Source organism: Micropterus salmoides, unplaced genomic scaffold (assembly GCF_014851395.1).
Source record: "Micropterus salmoides isolate LMB-PRFRI ecotype aquatic unplaced genomic scaffold, ASM1485139v1 Ms_hic_scaffold_5, whole genome shotgun sequence".
Lineage (NCBI taxonomy): Eukaryota > Metazoa > Chordata > Actinopteri > Centrarchiformes > Centrarchidae > Micropterus > Micropterus salmoides.
Genome location: NW_024044237.1, coordinates 3,980,080 through 4,000,874, shown reverse-complemented (window position 1 = coordinate 4,000,874; position 20,795 = coordinate 3,980,080). Strand labels below are relative to the sequence as shown.

Sequence of the window (20,795 nt, the reverse complement as noted above, 5' to 3'; positions counted from 1 at the left end):
CTACACTAACCCTAAAACTGAGAAAAGGCAGCTGATGTTAAAGCAAAGGCAGAACATTGTAACAGCACTGCAGCCTGCCTGTGCATTTTGTTCAACTTTGTATTTAATACCAGACTATGTTGTAATCTCTCCAAAATAGAGCAAGATTGAAATGGGATTCTTTGTTACAACCTAAAACAGACATCGAGTTATTTTCATAACTCAATTTTTAACAGTGTCAGTTCTGCAGTTTCCCTGTGGATGGCAGAAAACATCTTATTTATCCCCACATTTCAATAAAAAAGCCTTGATTAACACTCCTGTCACCTCAGTCAGGAATGCTCGCAGAAGACGCTGCTGAAGGCAAAGGAGGCTCTCAGGTAGTTCACGAGCTTCATCATATTCTCCACGACATCTCAGTATTCTTTTCCGAGACTGGCACACAGCGCTGACTGGTGTATTATGCAGCGGTATGACAGCAGGTCTGGGTGGTGCTCTTTCAGATGCTGGACTGCTCCCTTCTCAGTCATGGCTGTAGTGCCGTCACTTGCAATGGACACAACAGTCTTGATGTCAATTCCCCTTTCATTTAGCACCTGCATGATGGCTTCCTGAATGTCCTCTCCTCTAGTGTGAACATGGAGTGGGGACAGGCTCAGTAATTCTGCACTCCCCTTTTAATAATTTGATCATTTTAATAATATTTTCTGAAATATTTGACAAAGACACATGGGCTTTGTCAGGATGTCAGCAATTACGCCTGTTCTCCTGGTTGAAGTGCAGTTGGATAATGGTATTTGCATGAGTTTCTCTGACATCTCATTTCCCTCAAACATAGCCTCACCTATCCCATCCAAACACTCCTTAACTACCTCTGTATCAGACAAGGGCTTTTTATTCTTACCCAGCACGCAGGCTGCTCGGAGAATCTTCAGTTGCTTTCTCTTGCGGTGCCTTAGATCTCACAAAAAATTTGTTGGTTGATTCACAGGAAAACTTCAACTGTTGACGTTTTGCTGTCCTTACCTCTTTGTTATGTGTCATACTGATGTTTAACATTGCCACTCTTTACAATACCGACTGTTTCTATGCAATTCCTATGGGCTTTGTGCTGGATTGGGGCGAAACGCATATGTGTCTGTCCACTCCTCTCCTCTGTCCACATTTTCACCTTCTTGGCTACTGAATATTGCAAAGACCCACACTACTCTATCCGCCGGTAGGCTAATTCTTGTCGCAATGAATTAACATCACATCTCTTGTGACTGGGCCAGCATGAAACAGAGTCAGACAGGCCCATACAGTAAGTCCATTTTTATTCTATTATTTTAGACTCAGATATATTGTTAAAACTACATTTACACCAGATATATCAATTTAATAAAACTGAAGTACGAAAAACAAACCATTATTATTTTTTGCATTGGCTGGAGCTGTCAGCACGGGAGCAGGGCAGTTTGGTGAAAGTACCAGTACTAAGATGTCAGGTGGCTTAGAAAGCATGTCAGGGCAATCTTTTCAAAATATTAAAAAAAGACATTTGTACACAAAATATTCTGCCCTGACAAGCAGCTTCTACCCAACCTGACATCTGGTACTGATATAGACAACAAGGGAGTAAAAGCAATGCAATGCTATGCCCTAAACATCAGGCGTGATATAAAGGGACTGATGTTGTAATTGGAAGCGATGAAAACACTATTCCAAACTGAATGTTACTGCAACGTACCCAACTTTGTGATAAACCGAAATACACAGTCAGGGGAAAACTGTGATAACACTGTTAATGTAATTTGTTTTAGTGCTGCAGTGTTTGAGGTCTGACTTAAGTCTGAAGTCACATTGCTGCAAAGGCCAGAAAATATTCCTTTAAAACTTTTGTAAAGGCATTTAAATGGAAATGGAGACGTACATTAAATTTATTTACTTGCCCTCCCTGACATTGCTAGCCTAATTTATATCTTCTGTCGCAGACTGAAACTATCTGATGAGAATGCACTTTGGCCCATAAAAACCGTTTCTCTATCTCTTGTAGTTTCTAAATGTGGCACTTTGAAAAATGGTACTTGCATGATTCTTACAATGTTTGTTTGTATCCACACGGCTGAATGCACCTATAAGGCGCTTTGTAAAAACAATAATAATAATATATATAAATAAATGTAATATAATGTAAGTGTGGCTACTTCATGATAGCAGCCGCCGGTAAGTTCATTCAGCATCCCTGACGTAACACACCTGAAACCCCAGCGTGCCTCTAGTTACATCATGACCTTCACATGCCCACTACGTGTGTCTGCCCTATTCTGTTCATGATCACAAAAAGGCTAAATGTAGCAGGAATGCGTTTAGTTTCTATTTGCAAACGTTTCATAACTTATTCACATCTCATTTATATAATTTAAATAGTAAAATACACATATTCATTTCCTAAACATTTCCATAATATTTTCTAATCCATTCAGGCAGTAAGTGAACACACTAATTTGGGGTCCTTCAGCGGTGCATGGTGCAACATGTGTTGGATAATTCCAGAACAAGCGTCGCAGTTTTTTACGCTGTTGCAGTCCAAAGACAAGTAGTTGTGCCGGAGCTCTAGCTTTGCCCTGGACACGCAGTCTGGACGTCTCTGAAGACACCCGCAGATATCTTAGCTATCCTTCGCTGTTCGACAGCTCGGAGCGTCAGTTTTGACATTAACCGCTAGATTTAGTTAGCCGACTTGTGAAAAATGTTGAGTGTCACCAGAAGCGTTTCAAGGACTCTCCCGACAATGAACTGTAACGTTACAAGAAATGTGTCCTCTTTGGTTAAGAAGGTGAGTTTCAAATATACTCCGCTAAGTAAATATACATACGCTAATGTTGAGCATAGTTACGATTTGACAAGCAGCCGGCTAGCTTAGCATGCTAACAGTGTTAGCTTGAGGCCAGCTTATTTAATCGTGACTGTCGAGACGTCATTTGTAGTTGGCTACCAAGAAGCGGCCTGTGCGATTTACCTGGCACACTTAACACGAATACTAAGCGGTGTCACGCTAAACAACGATGCCACTTTGTATTCTTTGGTGCTTCACGCTCAGTGCACGAGTTCGCATTTAAGTGTCAGTGTTTACCAGGTGTCTCGCTATCAGGCTGCATTTGACGTATAACGTTAGCTAAGTTTCCTGTCACGCATCTGGTTAAACGTTAAATGATGACTGTGTTGGTATCTTATTAGGAGATTTAGGTCAGTATGTGTGCTGTGAGATGTGTGCATGCTGTTTCCGAGGCGGATGAGTGGATCAGTGACCTTCAGTGAGGTGTCCCCGCCCTCCAGCATGCTGCAACATTTCTCACACGACTTTAATACGGATCGATCGTCCAGAGTATTAGTTTAGCTGCTTCTTCACATTAACGTATCTTATTTTGTCACACATGAGCTGATGAGCTTCTGTCAGTTTGTCAGATCTCACCATTTTACCACCTTCAGATTTAAAGATGTATGGCCTGCTTATGTTTGACAGTGTTTTTTTCTACACTTCATTGTCTCCTGAGTTACTCTGGGAAAGGTTTTTAAACAGAATTCTTTGTGACATTGATGGAAATTAAGAACAAAAACGGAGATGAATTATGAATCATAATGTATTTGGTTACTACTAATAGACAATATTTTTCTGTCTAACTGTTTTATGTATTCACAGGCATGCTGGAGTGGCTTCCAACCAGGCACTCTCAGAGCTCTGTCCAGGAGAGAATATGCGTGAGTATCAGCACAAAACCTAAAATGACTTCCTATCCTGAAGAAATGTGGTTGGAAAATACATGGTGGTAGAGTCAATATGGAGTGTATTTACCTTTAAAAAAAAAATACAGTGTGGCGAGGTCAAAACCACATTTGTGACTTTGAATAATAGTTTATTTCATAGGTACTCCGTTATTATTAGTGCCACAGAGGATTTAAGTAAACATTTTCTTATGAAGTAAATATCCCAAGAACTGTTAACTGTTAGAACACTGTAGTTAAACTTAAATGATAGATCTGTAATCGATGTGTATATGTGTTGTAGGTCAGAAGCTGTCAAGGGCGCAGTCATTGGCATTGACCTGGGAACCACCAACTCATGTGTGGCAGTCATGGAGGGGAAACAGGCCAAGGTGAGGATGAACACGCATTTCACCCGTCTGTCACAGATAGTACAGTACGTGGTCAGCTTTCAAAGCTCAGCTGATCAGCGTGGGCTTATTGTCCTCGACATGTTAAGGTGAGGGTTTCTAATTTGTGCGTTTTCCTTAACTGACAGTTGAACGCGTTAATAATCAATAAATCATAAGATCCAAAACACACGTCTGTTTCTCAACTTAAGTTTTAATTGAACAATTCCACTGGAACATTTTGTTATGTGAAACATTCATTCATGTAGCACAAACAGTTTAAACAGACACTTGACCAGTGAACCCCCCACAGCCTCGTTCAGGTTTGGCAGCAGGTTGTCTGCGGTGGTCTTAGTTAGCAGGGCCGCTGATGCCAAATGCCAGTCCATGTTTTCAGTTCAATTTTCTATATATCGCAGCCATTCATAACAGAAGTTAATTCATTGCACTCTTCATATAGAGTCTGTCTAGTTTGTACTCTGTCTGGTACTCTTCACACACGTTCACTAGTCATTGGCTGTCGGACAAAAAATTAAATTTGCATTATGTGATGTAACCTAAATCTTTGATTAATTGGGAGAACATTTTTTGAAATCTTTCCAGTTTTGAGCAAGCGTGCTGTGTTGGCAGCAGTGACACAGGGCTACATTGTAATCCCTGCGGGCAGTTGCGCCCCGTCAAAGTATGTCCACTAAAGTGCTTGTTTTGACACTGACGAGTCTGAAAACACTATGGAAAGGATCCCTACAGAGAGGGACCTTTTTTTTTTAAAATAAATTTTTTAAAGCACAAGTATCATGACAAATGCCATGATCCAGAGCGAACAACAACACAGCAAGTAATGTAATTAATGTTAGCTGAGTTGAGGGTTAGCAACTGCTGTCACAGTTGCTGCTGTGAAGCTAACGTGAAGCTAACGTGAAGCTAACGTGAAGCTAACGTGAAGCTAACGTGAAGCTAACGTGAAGCTAACGTGAAGCTAACGTGAAGCTAACGTGCAGAGAGGACGAGACAGCACCCAGAGTCAGCAGACCAGCTCCAGACAGTGATACAACTCTCCTGCTGCTATAGCTAACATCACAACAACAGCATGTCTTGGTGAACTAGAAAGTAAACTGAATGTCTGTCTGCAAGTCATTTAATGTTACTGACACAAATCACGACTGGAACAGCTGGAGTAGTGTAGGGCCGGGTGTGGACCCCTTGGTTCCAATTTACAGAGCCAGGGCTGGGTACAAACACAGAACAGACAGCTAGCAGACCGTGAGGACACATTCACTTGAATCGGTCACCCCACCTTTAAGTTTCAGTGAGGGGAAACTGACATAATTCCAAATAAGGCACACAATTTCCAAAAGCTGGTTCACCAAACTGTGAGCCTGTTGTGAGGATCACATTTGCGAGCTCTGACAGTTACCGCCGCTGACATTTAATGTCGACAAACAACAATTAGTGCCTTTTTTATGCTATGGGTTGATCCCATCCCAGAGGGGAAATTTGTTCTCTGCATTTAACCCTTCTTAATTAGGAGAAGCCAATGTGCAGCCCGGGGAGCAATTAGGCACCTTGGGCAATGATCTGTGCTGGAGACCGCCTGGTTCCGAAGTACTCACGGACTGAGCTAATATGCTGCCACATATTTTGTTTTGTTTATTTTTTCTCTCCTCACAGTTCAGGATAACCAGTCATTTTCTGCTTGAGCTGACATGTTGTCCCTACTTTAATTTGTGGCACCTAGAGTGCCCCTGCCCCTGTTGGTTTCTGTGTAGTTTGTTTTCCTTCATGCTGTGCCTGAATATCACTTTTCAGCCTAACTGAATTGCAACTCTCGACACATTTGCTTTTGAATGAGTCTCCTGCTGATTGAGAATATCAGTCCAAAGAAGTTCTGACAAAATCTTCAAACACATTCCTGTCTAGTGTTTCTAGTTTTCACTTTACTTACAGAAATAAGGATGTGTTTGTAAAGAGGTGATATTATTTATTCTTAGGACATAATTAGGGATGGATGCACTGACTTTTTCAGTCCTGATACTGATACTAGTACCTCAGCTGTGGGTATCAGCTGATGGTGAGGTCCAGTACTAGTGGAAAATGAATAAACTATATTCCTCACTGTGAGGAAGAGACTGGGAATCATTCTTTTATGGATATGCCAACACCATGTGTCACAAACATTACTTCCCAACTGTGTAAAATAAAATGCTATGTTAGCTCTCCTAGCAGTGACCAGGTCTACAGGCGCACCACTAATGCAATCCAATTATTTGAGTCCCTAACGGGCCGGTATCAGTATGGGATTGGTGCAGCCATGGAAATAAAATTAATCATGCTGTGCGAGATGTCATTATGCAGATAAAGGGCAGTGGTAGAACTGACAAGTTTTTAATAGAAAATAATTTTTATTTGCGCATCAGGTGTTGGAGAATGCTGAGGGAGCCAGAACGACTCCGTCAGTCATCGCCTTCACAGCAGAGGGGGAGCGTCTGGTGGGCATGCCCGCTAAACGCCAGGCTGTCACCAACCCCCAGAACACACTGTACGCCACCAAGAGACTGATTGGACGTCGCTTTGACGACCCAGAAGTCCAGAAAGACCTGTGAGTGCATCTTTGGCCTTGTGGTTTAAACCCGTTTGCATTATTACATGTACTCACTTAAAAAGCTAAGTATTCTTATTACTTCCTGGAACATGGTACATTGTACACTTTAAAGCAGTGGTTCTCAAATAGGAGTCCAGGGACCCCCAGAGGTCCTTGAGGGGGTCCTCAGCAAAAAATGGAAAAAATATTTTTGTAATGATTCCATCCCTAAGTAACAGAATGTATGACTACTTGGGTCATGGGTTACATACACTTTCTGAAATGCAACATCTAAAAGCTAAGATCCTATCAAATGTGAAAACCCTGAGACAAAATCTTATCAAATGGGGGTTCATGGTCTAATTTGTGTCAGTTAAGGGGACCTTGATGTGGAAAAATTTTTAGAACCACTGTTTTAAAGAACTTCTTCAGGATCAGTTTCGTGGGATAGTTTATTTTTTGCGTATTTTTCTACTGAGGTGATAAACCAAAAACAAAGATTTTAGACAAAAGACTGAACGTTGTTTTCATTAACAGGAAGAACGTCCCCTACAAGATTGTACGTGCATCCAACGGTGATGCTTGGGTGGAGGCTCATGGGAAAATGTATTCCCCCAGCCAGGCTGGAGCCTTCGTCCTGATGAAGATGAAGGAGACTGCAGGTATGACCAGAACTGCACTGGATAAACATTTACGTCATCCAGACAGGAGCATCAGTTTTTGAAGTGATTTGGTTTTTGTGTTGCAGAGAATTACCTGGGAACCAAAGTGAAGAACGCTGTGGTCACCGTACCAGCCTACTTCAATGACTCTCAGAGACAGGTACACACACACCCCATGCCACTCTCTGCAGTCTAATGGGCCTGTAGAATCAGTCTATTCTTATGAAATTCTTTACATGAGTACTAAAACAATCAGCCAAGGTGTCATGTTTCAGGACGTTAAACGTTATGGGAAGTAGCATTTAAACAAAAATTCATTATTCTTAACAGAATACATGAGCCAGTTTGCTCAGGCTCTGCCCCTCTGTTAGCTGGCAGACATCAAAAGGGGAAAGGTGGAAGCAATTAATACTGGTATGAAAGCTGTGACAGGAGCATTGAAAAGACAGTTGGATGGGATTTATTTTTAATTGAGGGTAAACCAAAACATCAACTAATTGCAACAAAAATGTCCTCCTTCCCTGTTTTATTCGACGTGGCTCTGTGTCATATCGGCTAATAATATTCAAAAAACCATTCTACCTGGCTCACTTTAATCAGCCTGTGCAGTTACAAACCAGCTGATTTTTCCTGCGTGTGTTTGCACTAAATCTTGGTATTCTTAGGGTGAAACTTTCTGTATCCCCTGAGCTGCATTAGCAAGTGTTAGAAAAAAGCAGCAGTCACCTCTGATCATGGCTGTTTGGTCGTTTCTGTAACTTTTCCTGTACTGTGGACAAAATATTGGATGGCCTTTCTGTGACTTCCAGGCTACCAAAGATGCCGGTCAGATCGCCGGTCTGAACGTGCTGCGTGTGATCAACGAGCCAACAGCCGCCGCTCTGGCCTACGGCCTGGACAAAACCCAAGATAAAATGTGAGTAAAGAAGGACCAGCACGACCACCGCTGCTCCTCACTGCTACAGTCTGTACACCAGTTTGTACTGAAACATGAAAACGGACCACATTTGGTGCATGCTTGATATTTTCCTCAGTTTTTGCTGTGCCTGCTTTAAACTCCCTCTGTGTTTGTCTGCAGTATTGCTGTGTATGACCTGGGTGGAGGTACGTTTGATATCTCCGTCCTGGAGATCCAGAAGGGGGTTTTTGAGGTGAAGTCCACCAACGGCGACACCTTCCTGGGAGGAGAGGACTTCGACCAGCACCTCCTCAAACACATCGTCAAGGAGTTCAAGAGAGAGGCAAATAGTTTCTGTCTTCTTTCTCTTTCTTTAGATGAGCCTCTCAGCTGGAGGTCGCTCTGCTTTTCAGGATCTCATGTGTGTTTTTCTTGTCTTTTCAGTCTGGTGTGGATCTGATGAAAGACAACATGGCTCTTCAGAGGGTCCGAGAGGCTGCTGAAAAGGCCAAGTGTGAGCTGTCTTCTTCGCTGCAGGTACACAGAACACCCTTATCCTCACAGTAGTCCTGGGCAGCACCACCATATAGCAGGGTATTTAGAAATCCTGACGGTATGACTTCCAACACCCGCAGACGCTCCTCTTTCTATTGAACTGATGCTGCATTGAGCTGATGTAGTGTATGCCCATAATGTAGAACCTGCCTGACATCATCTTCAGCATGACCCCTTCACTTTTCCAGCAGTTTAACAACTCGCACACCAGAGCTTCATCTGCAGCCTTTATTTACTGACTAACCCTGCACTTCACTAAACTTCACTGCTCACCTTTTCTTCTGCTCCGCTGCAGTCACCTGCTGCTCGCTCTCACTCAGCCACACACTCGCTACACTCATCAAAAGGTCCCCATCCAATAATTTTTTCCTAGATAATACTGTTGCACAGTGCACTCTAGAAGTAGGCTACATTAGATTCAAATTTCTCTCTCCTTATATTTATTTATTTATTTTTTTTACATATTGCACATTTTCTGTTCATCCAATGAACCTGATTACACTCCTGAAACATTATGTGTCTTTCAGTTATTTGATAGCTCAAAATGAAATTGCTGATCCAAACACAATTATTAATAAATCAAAACCATGGGAATATTCAGGGGTGCCTAAACTTTTCACAATGAGAGGCCTACAGCTGTATTTTTATAATCAACAGCAAACAAAATGTAACTTTGACACAGTGTCATCTGTGACAGTGTGACATGATGTTCTTGGCAGTTTGAAGTGGTGAAACCTCACGTGGTCACATGATGTTCATTCTTTCTTCCAGACTGATATCAACCTTCCCTACCTGACCATGGATGCATCTGGTCCCAAACATCTCAACATGAAACTGACCCGCTCTCAGTTTGAAGGCATCGTGGCCGACCTGATCCGCCGCACCGTGGCTCCCTGTCAGAAGGCCATGCAAGATGCCGAGGTGTCCAAGGGTGACATAGGAGAGGTGCTGCTGGTCGGAGGCATGTCCCGTATGCCCAAGGTACAGTAGACGACCCCTGAGCCTGCAGGTCCTAACAAAGAGTAGTTTAGTTTACATAATGAGAAATAGGACATTAAATAACACGCAGCTATAAAAATGTCAAGATTTATGTCCACTGTGGTCCTGGAGTCCACATAGAGAGGTGACATTATTCTGCCAACAAACCCTCAGAAGGGAAACACTGACAGGGTTTTCTGGCGGTGATTAACAGTATCGTAACGCATTCATTTTTAGTGAAAATCATGTTTATTTCCATTGAAGAGCGTCGCATCTCATTATGTGATGAGTGTGACATCTGCTGGCCAAATGTGGTATTACAAGGAATGTGGATTCAATTTGTGGAAGGTTTTAAAGCAACATGTTCAGCTTGAGCAGCCCAAGAACACACTGGTGTGTGACTGTGTAAATGATTAAAGAAACAAACCCACCAGCAGCCCCTCATCGGTTGTGTTTGTTATAGTTCAAGTGTAACACTCACTGTTTGTCTCTGCAGGTTCAGCAAACGGTTCAGGACCTGTTCGGCCGCGCTCCCAGCAAGTCTGTCAACCCCGATGAGGCCGTAGCCATAGGAGCAGCCATCCAGGGTGGCGTTTTAGCTGGCGATGTTACCGATGTGCTGCTGTTGGATGTGACACCACTGTCTCTGGGTATCGAGACCCTGGGTGGAGTCTTCACCAAACTCATCAACAGGAACACCACAATTCCCACAAAGAAGAGCCAGGTACTTAAACCAGCACGGCATGCTGAGAGAAATGATTTTGCCCAGAGTGACTGCTTCACAGTGAGCTACATGTCTCTCTGTAGTGACTCTGTTTTTAAGAAGTGTTGACAGGTGTAAAACATGTGTTACAGTGACTCTGTCTGCTCCCCTCCAGGTGTTCTCCACAGCAGCTGATGGACAGACTCAGGTAGAGATCAAGGTGTGTCAGGGGGAGAGAGAGATGGCAGCAGACAACAAGGTGCTGGGTCAGTTCACTCTGGTGGGAATCCCCCCCGCCCCCCGCGGTGTTCCTCAGATTGAGGTCACCTTCGACATCGACGCCAACGGCATCGTCCACGTCTCTGCCAAGGACAAGGGCACAGGCCGGGAACAGCAGAGTGAGTGACATTAACCAGTGTCACATGACTCAAACATCAAAAGTGAATGCTGATCAGACACGTTCAGTCTTCAGTAAGAATAAATAAATTCTGAACGCTTATGTTTAAGCATGCAGCTATAACCACCGAGGACTGGAGAGGTTCTGCTCCTTGTACAGCAGTCAGGAAGCCTGGCAGCAAAGTGTTGAACACTGAATATTTGGCTTTAGTTAAAAGGTTTATTAATGAAATTTGTTTTGAAGCAGCATTTTGGAGATTTTGCTCCACGTCTTCTGTGCCTTCTTTCACGTTGTAATGTTTTAATTAGCTGCTGCGTGTTCAGTGTCTAAACATCCTCTGCACTCTCCTCAGTTGTGATCCAGTCATCAGGAGGTCTCAGTAAAGACGACATCGAGAACATGGTCAAGAATGCTGAGAAGTACGCAGAGGAGGACAGGAGGAGGAAGGTAAAGAGCAGAACAGTATTGGACTAACCTTCACTGATGTGTTTGATCTGCGTGTGCTTCAGACCCGCGCTGTTCCCATCTAACCCTCGTTTTGTTTCCGCACAGGACCGCGTGGAGGCCGTCAACATGGCCGAGGGCATCGTCCATGACACAGAATCCAAGATGGAGGAGTTCAAGGACCAGCTTCCTGCTGATGAGGTGAAACACAAATCTTTAGGTTTAGTTTACTTAGATAAGGGTTGTGCTGTAAATTTGCTGATTTACTTGCACTTGCTTCATGGATGAGTTGAATTAGATGTTGAGAGAACATTTATCTAGCTGTCTGGAATGATGTGGTGTAGGAAGTAACCACAGCTCATCGTTGATGTTTCCTGTTCGTCTGCTCGCAGTGCACCAAGCTGAAGGAGGAGATCTCAAAGGTCAGGAATCTTCTGGCCAACAAAGACTCCGAAACAGGAGAGAACATCAAACAGGCGGCCACCACCCTGCAGCAGGCGTCGCTCAAACTCTTTGAAATGGCATACAAGAAGGTAATGTAGACCAAGGAGATGTTGTATGAAAACAATAGAACAAATAAGAGAAGTTTAACATGATGATGATGTAGGGAAACATGGAAATCAATTAAAATACAGAATAGTCACAAATACTGATCTTTTCTGGCACGTTGAACGTAGTTTGATGTGTAATCTTCAGTTAAAGATGAGGATGTCCGGTGGAAATGTTTTTGGTTTAGCATAGTAATCCTCACAATAAAACATTTAAAAGCATTTTTGAAAAATAACTAGTGATAAATTTTGAAATTAGTTGCTGAATAGTCTCAGTTGATTAACCAATTAATGGTTTCAGCTGTGTGTTATGTTTGACTGTAGACGTTTAATCAAATGTTCAGTAGACCGCTGTGGCCTGTACTACGAAGGGAGTTCAACCTACTCAGAGTTAACTCGGGGCTGAAAATCTCTGACCGCCTCCACTGGAATTAAACAGTACTACGACTGGATAAGATGTCGGTTAGTTGAGTCGTGTTAACTTACTTGGAGTCGGTGCGTGTTCACATAAAAGGGGCGTGTTCAACTGTGCAGGCAGTCATATTTTTTTGTCCTTTTTTTTTTTTCCTCAACGCTGCGCCTGCTATTTCCTCCAGAAGAATGCAAGTTGATTGTGTCAGGATAGATGAATGTAAAGACAAGGTGCAGTGCAATAAGACTGGTGTAATATGAGAACTTCGAGGGGTACCTGTTAAACGTCTAGCAGCAGAATTTTGAACAATTTGCAATTTCTTCAAAGCAGACTTATTCAGACAGGTAAAAACAACGTTGCAGTAGTCGAGTCTTGTCAATATGAAAGTGTGAATTATCATTTCCAGATCCTTCTTTGACAACATTTTGCAGATTTTAGATGTTCCTGAGGTGATAAAAGCAATTTCGAACGAGCTGTTCAGTTAACGGCTAAATCTAATATCGTGGCAGCCAACACAGCCAGGGAGGCTTGCATTGAATAAATTTGTAATAATTTTCGCGGTGTTCTTATTTTAGGCTAACTCATGTATTTGTTGGACTCTTCTTCTTTCTGTAATATGATTAAGATGTACGTACAACCACATTTTGAAAAATTGGAGCCAGGGGAGAGGGGGAAAGAATTTCCACCATTACTGTGGTAGATTTATGAGAAACTAATAATCACAAATCTACAGGTTAAAAACTTGAATATATTTTCTGGCATTGTATTCATGCATCTGAGAGAAACTCGCACACATGCATTATCTCACACACACACACACACACACACACACACACACACACACACGTCTGCCGTGTATTATGCATGCAGTGGAAAATTATATTAGACTTCACAATTGGATTTAGCAGTGAGGAACTACTTGAGTTTAGCCCACAGTCACTATATTATCATGCACCTTAGAGACTTTGCTGTGGATTGGGCGTATTCAGAAGGAAACACCACAGTGATTTGATGAAACCTAAATATATTTTATAAAGTGGTGTGGATTAATATCCTACTTCTCATCATCAACGCTGGGTACAGATGTGGTGTATAGTCCATGTGCAGGGTAACCTCAAGATAACCACGAACAAAACCTGCTCGGAGCAGTTTAGAAATGCAGCGTAAATTACCATGGTAACAGACCTCGGTTAACACCTATCCACCTTTCATAGTACGGGTTAATCAGGAAGTTGCTCCTGAAGTTACCTGGATAAGGCAGTTACCCCCCTTCATAGTACAGGCCGCTGCTGTGCACTGACTAAAAGACTCTGTTATACCAGCAGTTATTTGTACTGTATTCACTGGAAATGTACCCACTGAATACTACCTGTATTTTAGAACCACTACCAAATGACATAGTTCTTTCCAACAACAATCCTTAGGAAATTGCAGCCCTGTAAATAAAGCTTCACCATGTCGCTGTAACACTTCCTTCCTTCCTTCCTGCAGATGGCGGCAGAGCGGGACAGCAGCGGCAGCTCAGGCTCATCAGAAGGAGATAAGAAAGAAGGCCAGCAGTAGACCTTAGCACTTGGGTGGCACGGGGTTTCCATGACAACAGAGGACCGTCGGGCTCAGGGGGTGGACCGGGTGGGGAGTGGCAGTCTTGAGTGACGAGCTGAATCTTAGTCATTCTCACCATTACATATTATTCTACTGTGTTTTGACAGTACAATACTCTAGTGAACAGATCGATGTCCGTGTGCGCTCCTCCATGTCCTGTGATATCCTGTCTGTTTGTAATTTAATTGTCTCCAACAATGTCATGTACTTTATTTTTACCAAGCTGTTAATTTACATCCTGAGGTAGTAAAATGTCTCTTTGTTTGTCTAAGACATCAGGCGGGTTTCGTGTTGTTTGGCTCCATCCTCTGAAGCAGTTCAGCTTGTTTATGGCTCTGATCAGTTTTTGTTGTTTGTGCCAGTTGAACTGAGTAAAAAGCTTGTACACTGTTCAGGCTTTGGTACAGAGGACAGCCCTACTCCATTTACATATTATACAGTGCTCTACTTCAGCTATAGCTATCTTGTTTTAATGGTGCACTCAAAACAACTTGGAGGTGGGAGGTTACTGTACAGATATATTTAAGGATACAGACTTTTTATGTCAGAAACTTGCCACTCGGTTGTCCTGAATGCACTCTAAAGCCTTGTAAACTAATGCAGAACAGCAGTGAGGAGGTGATTTTTTTTTTTTCTTTAAATCAAATGTATTCTTTATCTGCAGCACTCTACAGGAATTATATTTGGTCCTGTGTCCTCTTGACTTTTAAACAGGCTTGTTTAAGGGACATAAGGCTTGGGTAACTTCTCGTACTGCCTTATGGCAGGAAGGACAGAATATAAGGTCAAACGTTAGTTCATTTGTCTCATCTTGATTTAAAATAATGGAAGGCTTTGATCTGTCTTAGTTCTTTGCATCCTCCTTTTGTAGCGTGCATCTTAAACAGAGCTGCGTTCTGACTCTGAAACACATGTCTGAAGGTTTTACTAACTGCAGCTAAGCTAGATATAAGTCAGGTGAATCTGGATGTTGAAATTGCACAATGGAGGATGAGGCCTTAGTTTACTTTTCATTTCAGAAAGACCACAGGGGGATGAGTTGGGATGCAACAAAACAGTACACGACGGTGGAAGTCCGTATGAGCCCAGCCATGTCATTCCCCTCCAGAAGGAAGTTTTGTTGCTGCCACACAGTCCTCTGTGGAATGTTAAAATAACTTGCTGTCTTTTCTAATAAAAATTTGAAATGTGACAGAGTGGTTTGAATCAGTCTGTACAGTATTTTAACATGTTTGTTGAACTAAAAAGGCACACTAATCTACTTCTTTAGTTTACAGGTCTAAACTTAAGGCCTTTGCCATCAGCCTCAGCTCTACTTTGTGTTTGTGGTTATTACTAAATGTTGGCATTTTCATTGCGTGCATGTTAGAATGCTGATGGGAGCACTGGTGTGCCTAACGTACAGCCTCACAGCACCTCAGCACAGCGTGGCTGGCTTGTTTTTATGCAATTCCACAAAACTAGTAAAATCTAAAAATACATAAGTGCTCACCACATATTTAACTGAGGAAAGGTGCAAGGCACTCTGTGTGGAATCTCAAATCATTTTCATATCAATGAAGCTAAATGATAATTGGGCCCTAAATTCCAGACCCAGTTTCCAAAGGAAATCTGAGCCAGGATGCAGAAACCTGCTCAGCGTGTGTAGGCATATTCTCAGAATTAAGAATGTGTGATGCTTGAATATAGAAACTAAGGGTCCCCCAAATATTTCAAAAGCTCCATTTAGGAGTGACCAGCAGAGGCATCGCCTACAGACTTCCTTATTTAGAAAATGTATGATGACCCCAGTACTCACGCTACCTATGTTTTAAAAAAATAAAATAAAATAGTTGCATGCCGTGATGGATTAACTATGAAGAATATCTGTGGCTGTAGAGCGGGTTGCCTGTTAATTGGAAGATTGGCGCTTCAATCCCCGGCTCCTCCAGGCTGCATGTTGAAGTGTCCTTGGGCAAGACGCTGAACCCTGATTGCCTCTGGTGTACGAATGTTAGTTTCTGTTTGAGCACTTAGGCTCTATGTATGTGTGTGAATGGTGAATGCGATGTGGTGTAAAAGTGCTTTGAATGGTTGCAAAGACTAGAAGGGCGCTATACAAATACGGAGCATTTACATATCAAGTAAAACATTTATGGTTCTACCTAATCTTAAACACTTTTAATCAATCATAAATTGAATTGTTCTTGTGTAAGCTGAGCTGTAAAATAATTGCTTTGAATACAATGAATAACAAAAAAAGAATCTAAATATTTACATGTTTAATGGAAATATTAAATGTTCTCTGTGATCCACATACAAACATTTTATAGGACCTGCGCACATGATTCGCCCATAAAATAGATACTATATCCTCATTTATTTTTAAACCACTTCTAAATAGCTTATATTGACATCGTCAACTGTAGAATAAATATCTTCTATTGTATTGATGTCATATGATGTTGGATACAACGAATGATGGGTAGTCTTAATCCTGACAAGGTGTGTATAACGCTGTGATAACTGATCTGCTCCTAGTCGCTTCATTGGGAGGGGACTCAGGGTAGACATAAATGTAGTTGTTATTGTACAACATTTAGGAGTCACTGCGTTCAACACTTCATTATTATGCAAGAACAGGTTGTTGTTTTTTGGGGGCTTGGAGCCAATACAATTTACTTTTACATGTAAATACAAATTGTAAATACAACTTCCTGAAAAAGGACGTGATGTCACACTTTGATGTGGGTGATAAATAAAGTGACCAGAGGGGCCACAGACTGGAAACGGTGAATGAGAGTGATGCTACAGAGAGAGAGGGTGAATATTGTATACCAGAAATGGAATGAGACCGTGTCTTTAGGATGGTAGGATGGATGGGAAGGGCCTCGTTGATTTTTCTCTGGTTGTCCGCTAACTCCTGGTCAGTGACCTTTGACCCTTCAAAGTCAGTGCTTTTTGCTTTTTGCACAGATGACTGACCTCTGGAAAAAGCTCTGAGAGACAATCAAAAGTGAAGTTACAACAAGAATGCAGTGCCAAGAGAAACAAAGTGAACCTTTTGGAATTACCTTCATTTTTGCATAATTCATCCATAAAATGTGGTTTGTACTTCATCAAAGTCACTATAATAGACAAATCCACTCTATGTAAACTAATAACACCCAAATAATTGTTTTCTGAATCGGCATATTAAATAATTTCAATATTAAAAATCCAAACCGTGCATCGGTGTGTCTGTGTTTTGCTCAGAACAAGGCACTGCTAACCACCAACTACAATTTCACCTCACTGATGGGAAAATCTGACATGTCACTTTCTTAGGGGTAGTTTGTGAACGGGTTCACTTACTATTTCTTGGTGCTGTATTTTATCAAAGATTTTTTTCCTAAGGTCAAAAGTGCACGAATCATTCTGTTTTTACCATCCACTCAGTCCAAAAACATTAACATGCTACAAGACACTTGCCACAGTATGCTACATATTGAAATGTCCCACAAGGATGTCACATTGTCCGTGGCTGCATGTGCTGCAGTCTGTCAGTCAGAACACTCACTGGAATACTAAAGGCAGCAGTATACAGCAGACTGTGCTCTGTACTAGTAATACAGATTACTGATGGGTTTAAAGAACATGGAAATGAGAAAGAAAGCACAGAGGTTTAGTAGCACACATTAATTAACAATAAGCTGAATTCCTCATTAAAGAGCTTTTGCTTTGTAAACTCACTGATTACCTGCTGCAAAATCTTATTTCTCTAGCTGTAATTTACCTCACAACGTAGCATATGCTCCATCTTTAAATGGCAAAAATTCAAACGTATGTTCTCTTGAGTGACAAGACAGTTTAAAAGCATTGCAGTATGAAATGCGACTGTCTAGCCGCTGGCATGACGTGTCGACTTTTACTGCAGTCAGTCAGTCACAGAGAGGCAGTCAGGGAGATGGATTCTGAGGACAGACAAGACGAGAACTTATCTTCACCTCAGATCCCCTCCACACGACCCGCTGAACACGGTTGTCAGAGCCACAGGATGCAAACTGTACACAAATAACTGTGGGAGGGACGGCTCCTGCCAGCACACGGGCTTCTGAGGTGCCATCACAAAGCCAGTGGGCGATCCTCCACTTTGACAGGAGCTCACCAAATGCCCATTTTAACTCAGTAATTGAAAATGCAATAATCCAATTTGTATTTTTATATCACATACTAAAATAAAACATAAACAATGCAACTTGATTTTTCATTTCAGTTTGAAATGAAAATGGCATTTGAGCTGCTCTACAGTGGAAAATATTCAAATGCAATAAGCGACAATAACAACAGCGCCTTATTCAGTGAACTAGGAGGCTTGTGTCTATTTATGTATGTGTAATTGCTTTTTATATGTTTGAAACGTGTCCTTCATGTTCTTTTTGCTGTGTCTTGGCCAGGTCTCTTGCAAATGGAATTTTAATCTCAGTGAAACTGACCTGCTTAAATAAAGGTTAAATAAAAGATAAAAAATATAATGCATTGTGTTGGGCAAGCTACTTGGAAAATGTAGTGAGCTAAGCTACTAGTTAGTCTACATTAGTCACTAGTCTATATTAAATGAAGCTTCACTACACAGAAGCTACCCCCCAGTGAAATGTAGCAAGCTAAGCTACAGCAATGTGGCACAAGTAGTTTAATACATCTAAGCCGCTTTGAATATTTTTTATATTTTAACCAACTTCCTTTCACAGAAGCAAAAGAAGAAAGAATAAAAACCTGCTCCAAACAGTGTGTGCGCGCGAGAGAGCTAAAGCAGACACACAGGAACTCTCCTACTTAGTGCCATATCATTGCAGCAAAATGTATTTCCTCATGCAACAAACTGAGAACCATTAATTGGATAAAGTGACTGTAATATTATCATATTTGTTAATTGAATAATTGTTCCTTTGAAAAATTCTACTGCTTGTAAAACAATATTTTCAATCTAATATGTGGTTTGAGTTAGTTTTCTTTCTTTAGTTTTTATCATGTCATTTTATTGTTTGTTAATTATATAATTTTTTATTGTTTATATGTGATTTTTGCTCTGGCAACATCGCAGACATCAGCCCAAGGATCGGTACGTGATGTCACTCAGTCATTCAGAAGAACTTCTGCCGGCTACACATACAGGTCTGTGTGTGGCGGTGGCGACACTTACTGATCCTTAGTAGTTGTATTTCAGACTTGAGCTTCAGAAAGGCTTGGGAAAATGTAGCGTGTGGAGACGCTACCGCACTACTCGGTCAATAAAAAAGCTTTGCTACTGAAAACAGCGACGCTACCACCAAGCTACTGAGAAATGTAGTGAAACTAGTAGCGTTGCGACTGCCCAACACTGCATTTACGTGCTCTTTTAGTGCTTTATCATACGGACCCTCATTTGTTGGGAAGAATTAGCTAGTTTTTTTAACCAACAAAGTTAAAAACATTTCTTTTTAAATGCTTCACAGGTTTTACCCCACTATTACCTACAAAAACTGAAAAAAAGACATTGATGTCAGCTGTACTTTTTGTGGAGAATTAAACGTGGTCTTGCCCACATACTGAGAAACTTTGCAGCGGCTGTCCATATTTACCCTTAATTTGCATTATGGTGGGAAAATGTCTTGATGAATTCACTGAAAATTACTAAATTTTATGTTCAGATTATAATGCCATAAATGTACTCATTATAAATGCAACGTAAGATCCATAACTATGTTTTCAGTGGTTTATAGAGGTCTTACTTAATGAACCGTTGTGTTTTTATTACCTTAGAATGAGACATTTCTATCTACGTATACACCACAGGTCCCGGTAGAATTCTGGCAGTGTAGACACTCATCCCTATGTTGTATACGTCCGTTCAAAGAAGAAGAAGAAGTAATAATATATGTCAGCAAATAAGTTTTGCATCAGAGCAATTTTTTGCACCCATTAGAGGTTAGGTGAGAATATAAGACATACTATTTAAATGGCATGTTATGCTGTTTGGTCAGCTCAGTTGGTAAAGTGCAGTAGATTGCGTGTTTGATCCCATGTCAGGAGAAATTTATTTCTCTCCTCAACAAATTGATCATGAAGCGACTTTTTCACATGCTCACAATAAAGCATGTGCTGCAGTGTTTATGCTCCCGTGTTTGATCCGCATCCATCAACCTATGGACACTTTTTGATTTCTCGTATCTGTAACTGTTGCTGTCATGACTGAGCTCTATTTTAGCACCGCTAATCAAAGTATTATTTATTTATGATTTTTGCCGCTATCAAAGCACCATAATCTGGCGAGGGTCCATAATCACAGAGAGAATGAATGTTTCCCTTGTCACTGTCACTTGTCACTTTATCTAATGTGGGGTTTATAATGGACTGTGGTGCAGAAACAGTGACAGAGTTGGACCTACACACTGTTGACTTACGTTTTCCATGTTGTCTGTCCGTGGCCAAGTTGCAATAAGATGGTTTTACTGTCATGAGGCTCTCCAGCTCTTAAAACATTATTTTTGTTGGTCATGTTATTTCGTTATAGTTCACTAACTCTCCTGTTATTTCAGGTTCCAGTTTCCCCTCCTGCTTAATCTCACCTCACACCCTTCACCTGGTTGTCCCCGCCTTAGCTACTCACCTGCAGCTCATCATCCTCATCAGTCTCAGCACTTATACCGGCCTCCTGCGTTAGCTCCTTGCCAGATAGTGTAGAGTCTCCAGCCCAGAATTCCAGCGGTCAGTTTTGAGTATTCTGTCGTGATCGTGTCTAGGCCCTTTTTTTGCCTGTTTCATCGGACCTGTCTTCTTGTTTGCCTTTCTCTTGGACTGCTTACCCGCTGTTGTGATCCTGCCTGCCTGAGTACTTCTATAAGCTGAACTTGCCTTCTAGCCACCTCTGTCTCTGAGTCGTGCTTCTGGGTTCAACCCTAT

General features: G+C 41.6%; 1 protein-coding gene across 1 annotated transcript; it reads left to right on the top strand.

Annotated features, from left to right (window-relative positions):
* The first annotated feature begins 2,498 nt into the window (after positions 1-2,498).
* On the top strand, positions 2,499-15,087 carry hspa9 (heat shock protein 9). Its single transcript, XM_038699058.1, has 16 exons — positions 2,499-2,797; positions 3,662-3,720; positions 4,028-4,115; positions 6,530-6,711; positions 7,231-7,355; positions 7,442-7,515; positions 8,165-8,271; positions 8,434-8,596; positions 8,698-8,790; positions 9,580-9,789; positions 10,283-10,510; positions 10,665-10,887; positions 11,239-11,333; positions 11,439-11,531; positions 11,723-11,863; positions 13,782-15,087. Exons 1-16 carry the CDS (start codon positions 2,711-2,713, stop codon positions 13,851-13,853), a joined length of 2,040 nt encoding a protein of 679 aa, XP_038554986.1. The 5' UTR covers positions 2,499-2,710; the 3' UTR covers positions 13,854-15,087.
* Positions 15,088-20,795: the final 5,708 nt, after the last annotated feature.

Bases quoted from the DNA above. Each gene is read 5' to 3' on its own strand.
- hspa9 (XM_038699058.1), top strand. From the start codon at position 2,711: ATGTTGAGTGTCACCAGAAGCGTTTCAAGGACTCTCCCGACAATGAAC. The intron at 4,116-6,529 runs GTGAGGATGAAC...TTTGCGCATCAG, and splicing joins TGGAGGGGAAACAGGCCAAG to GTGTTGGAGAATGCTGAGGG. The intron at 8,597-8,697 runs GCAAATAGTTTC...TTGTCTTTTCAG, and splicing joins TCAAGGAGTTCAAGAGAGAG to TCTGGTGTGGATCTGATGAA.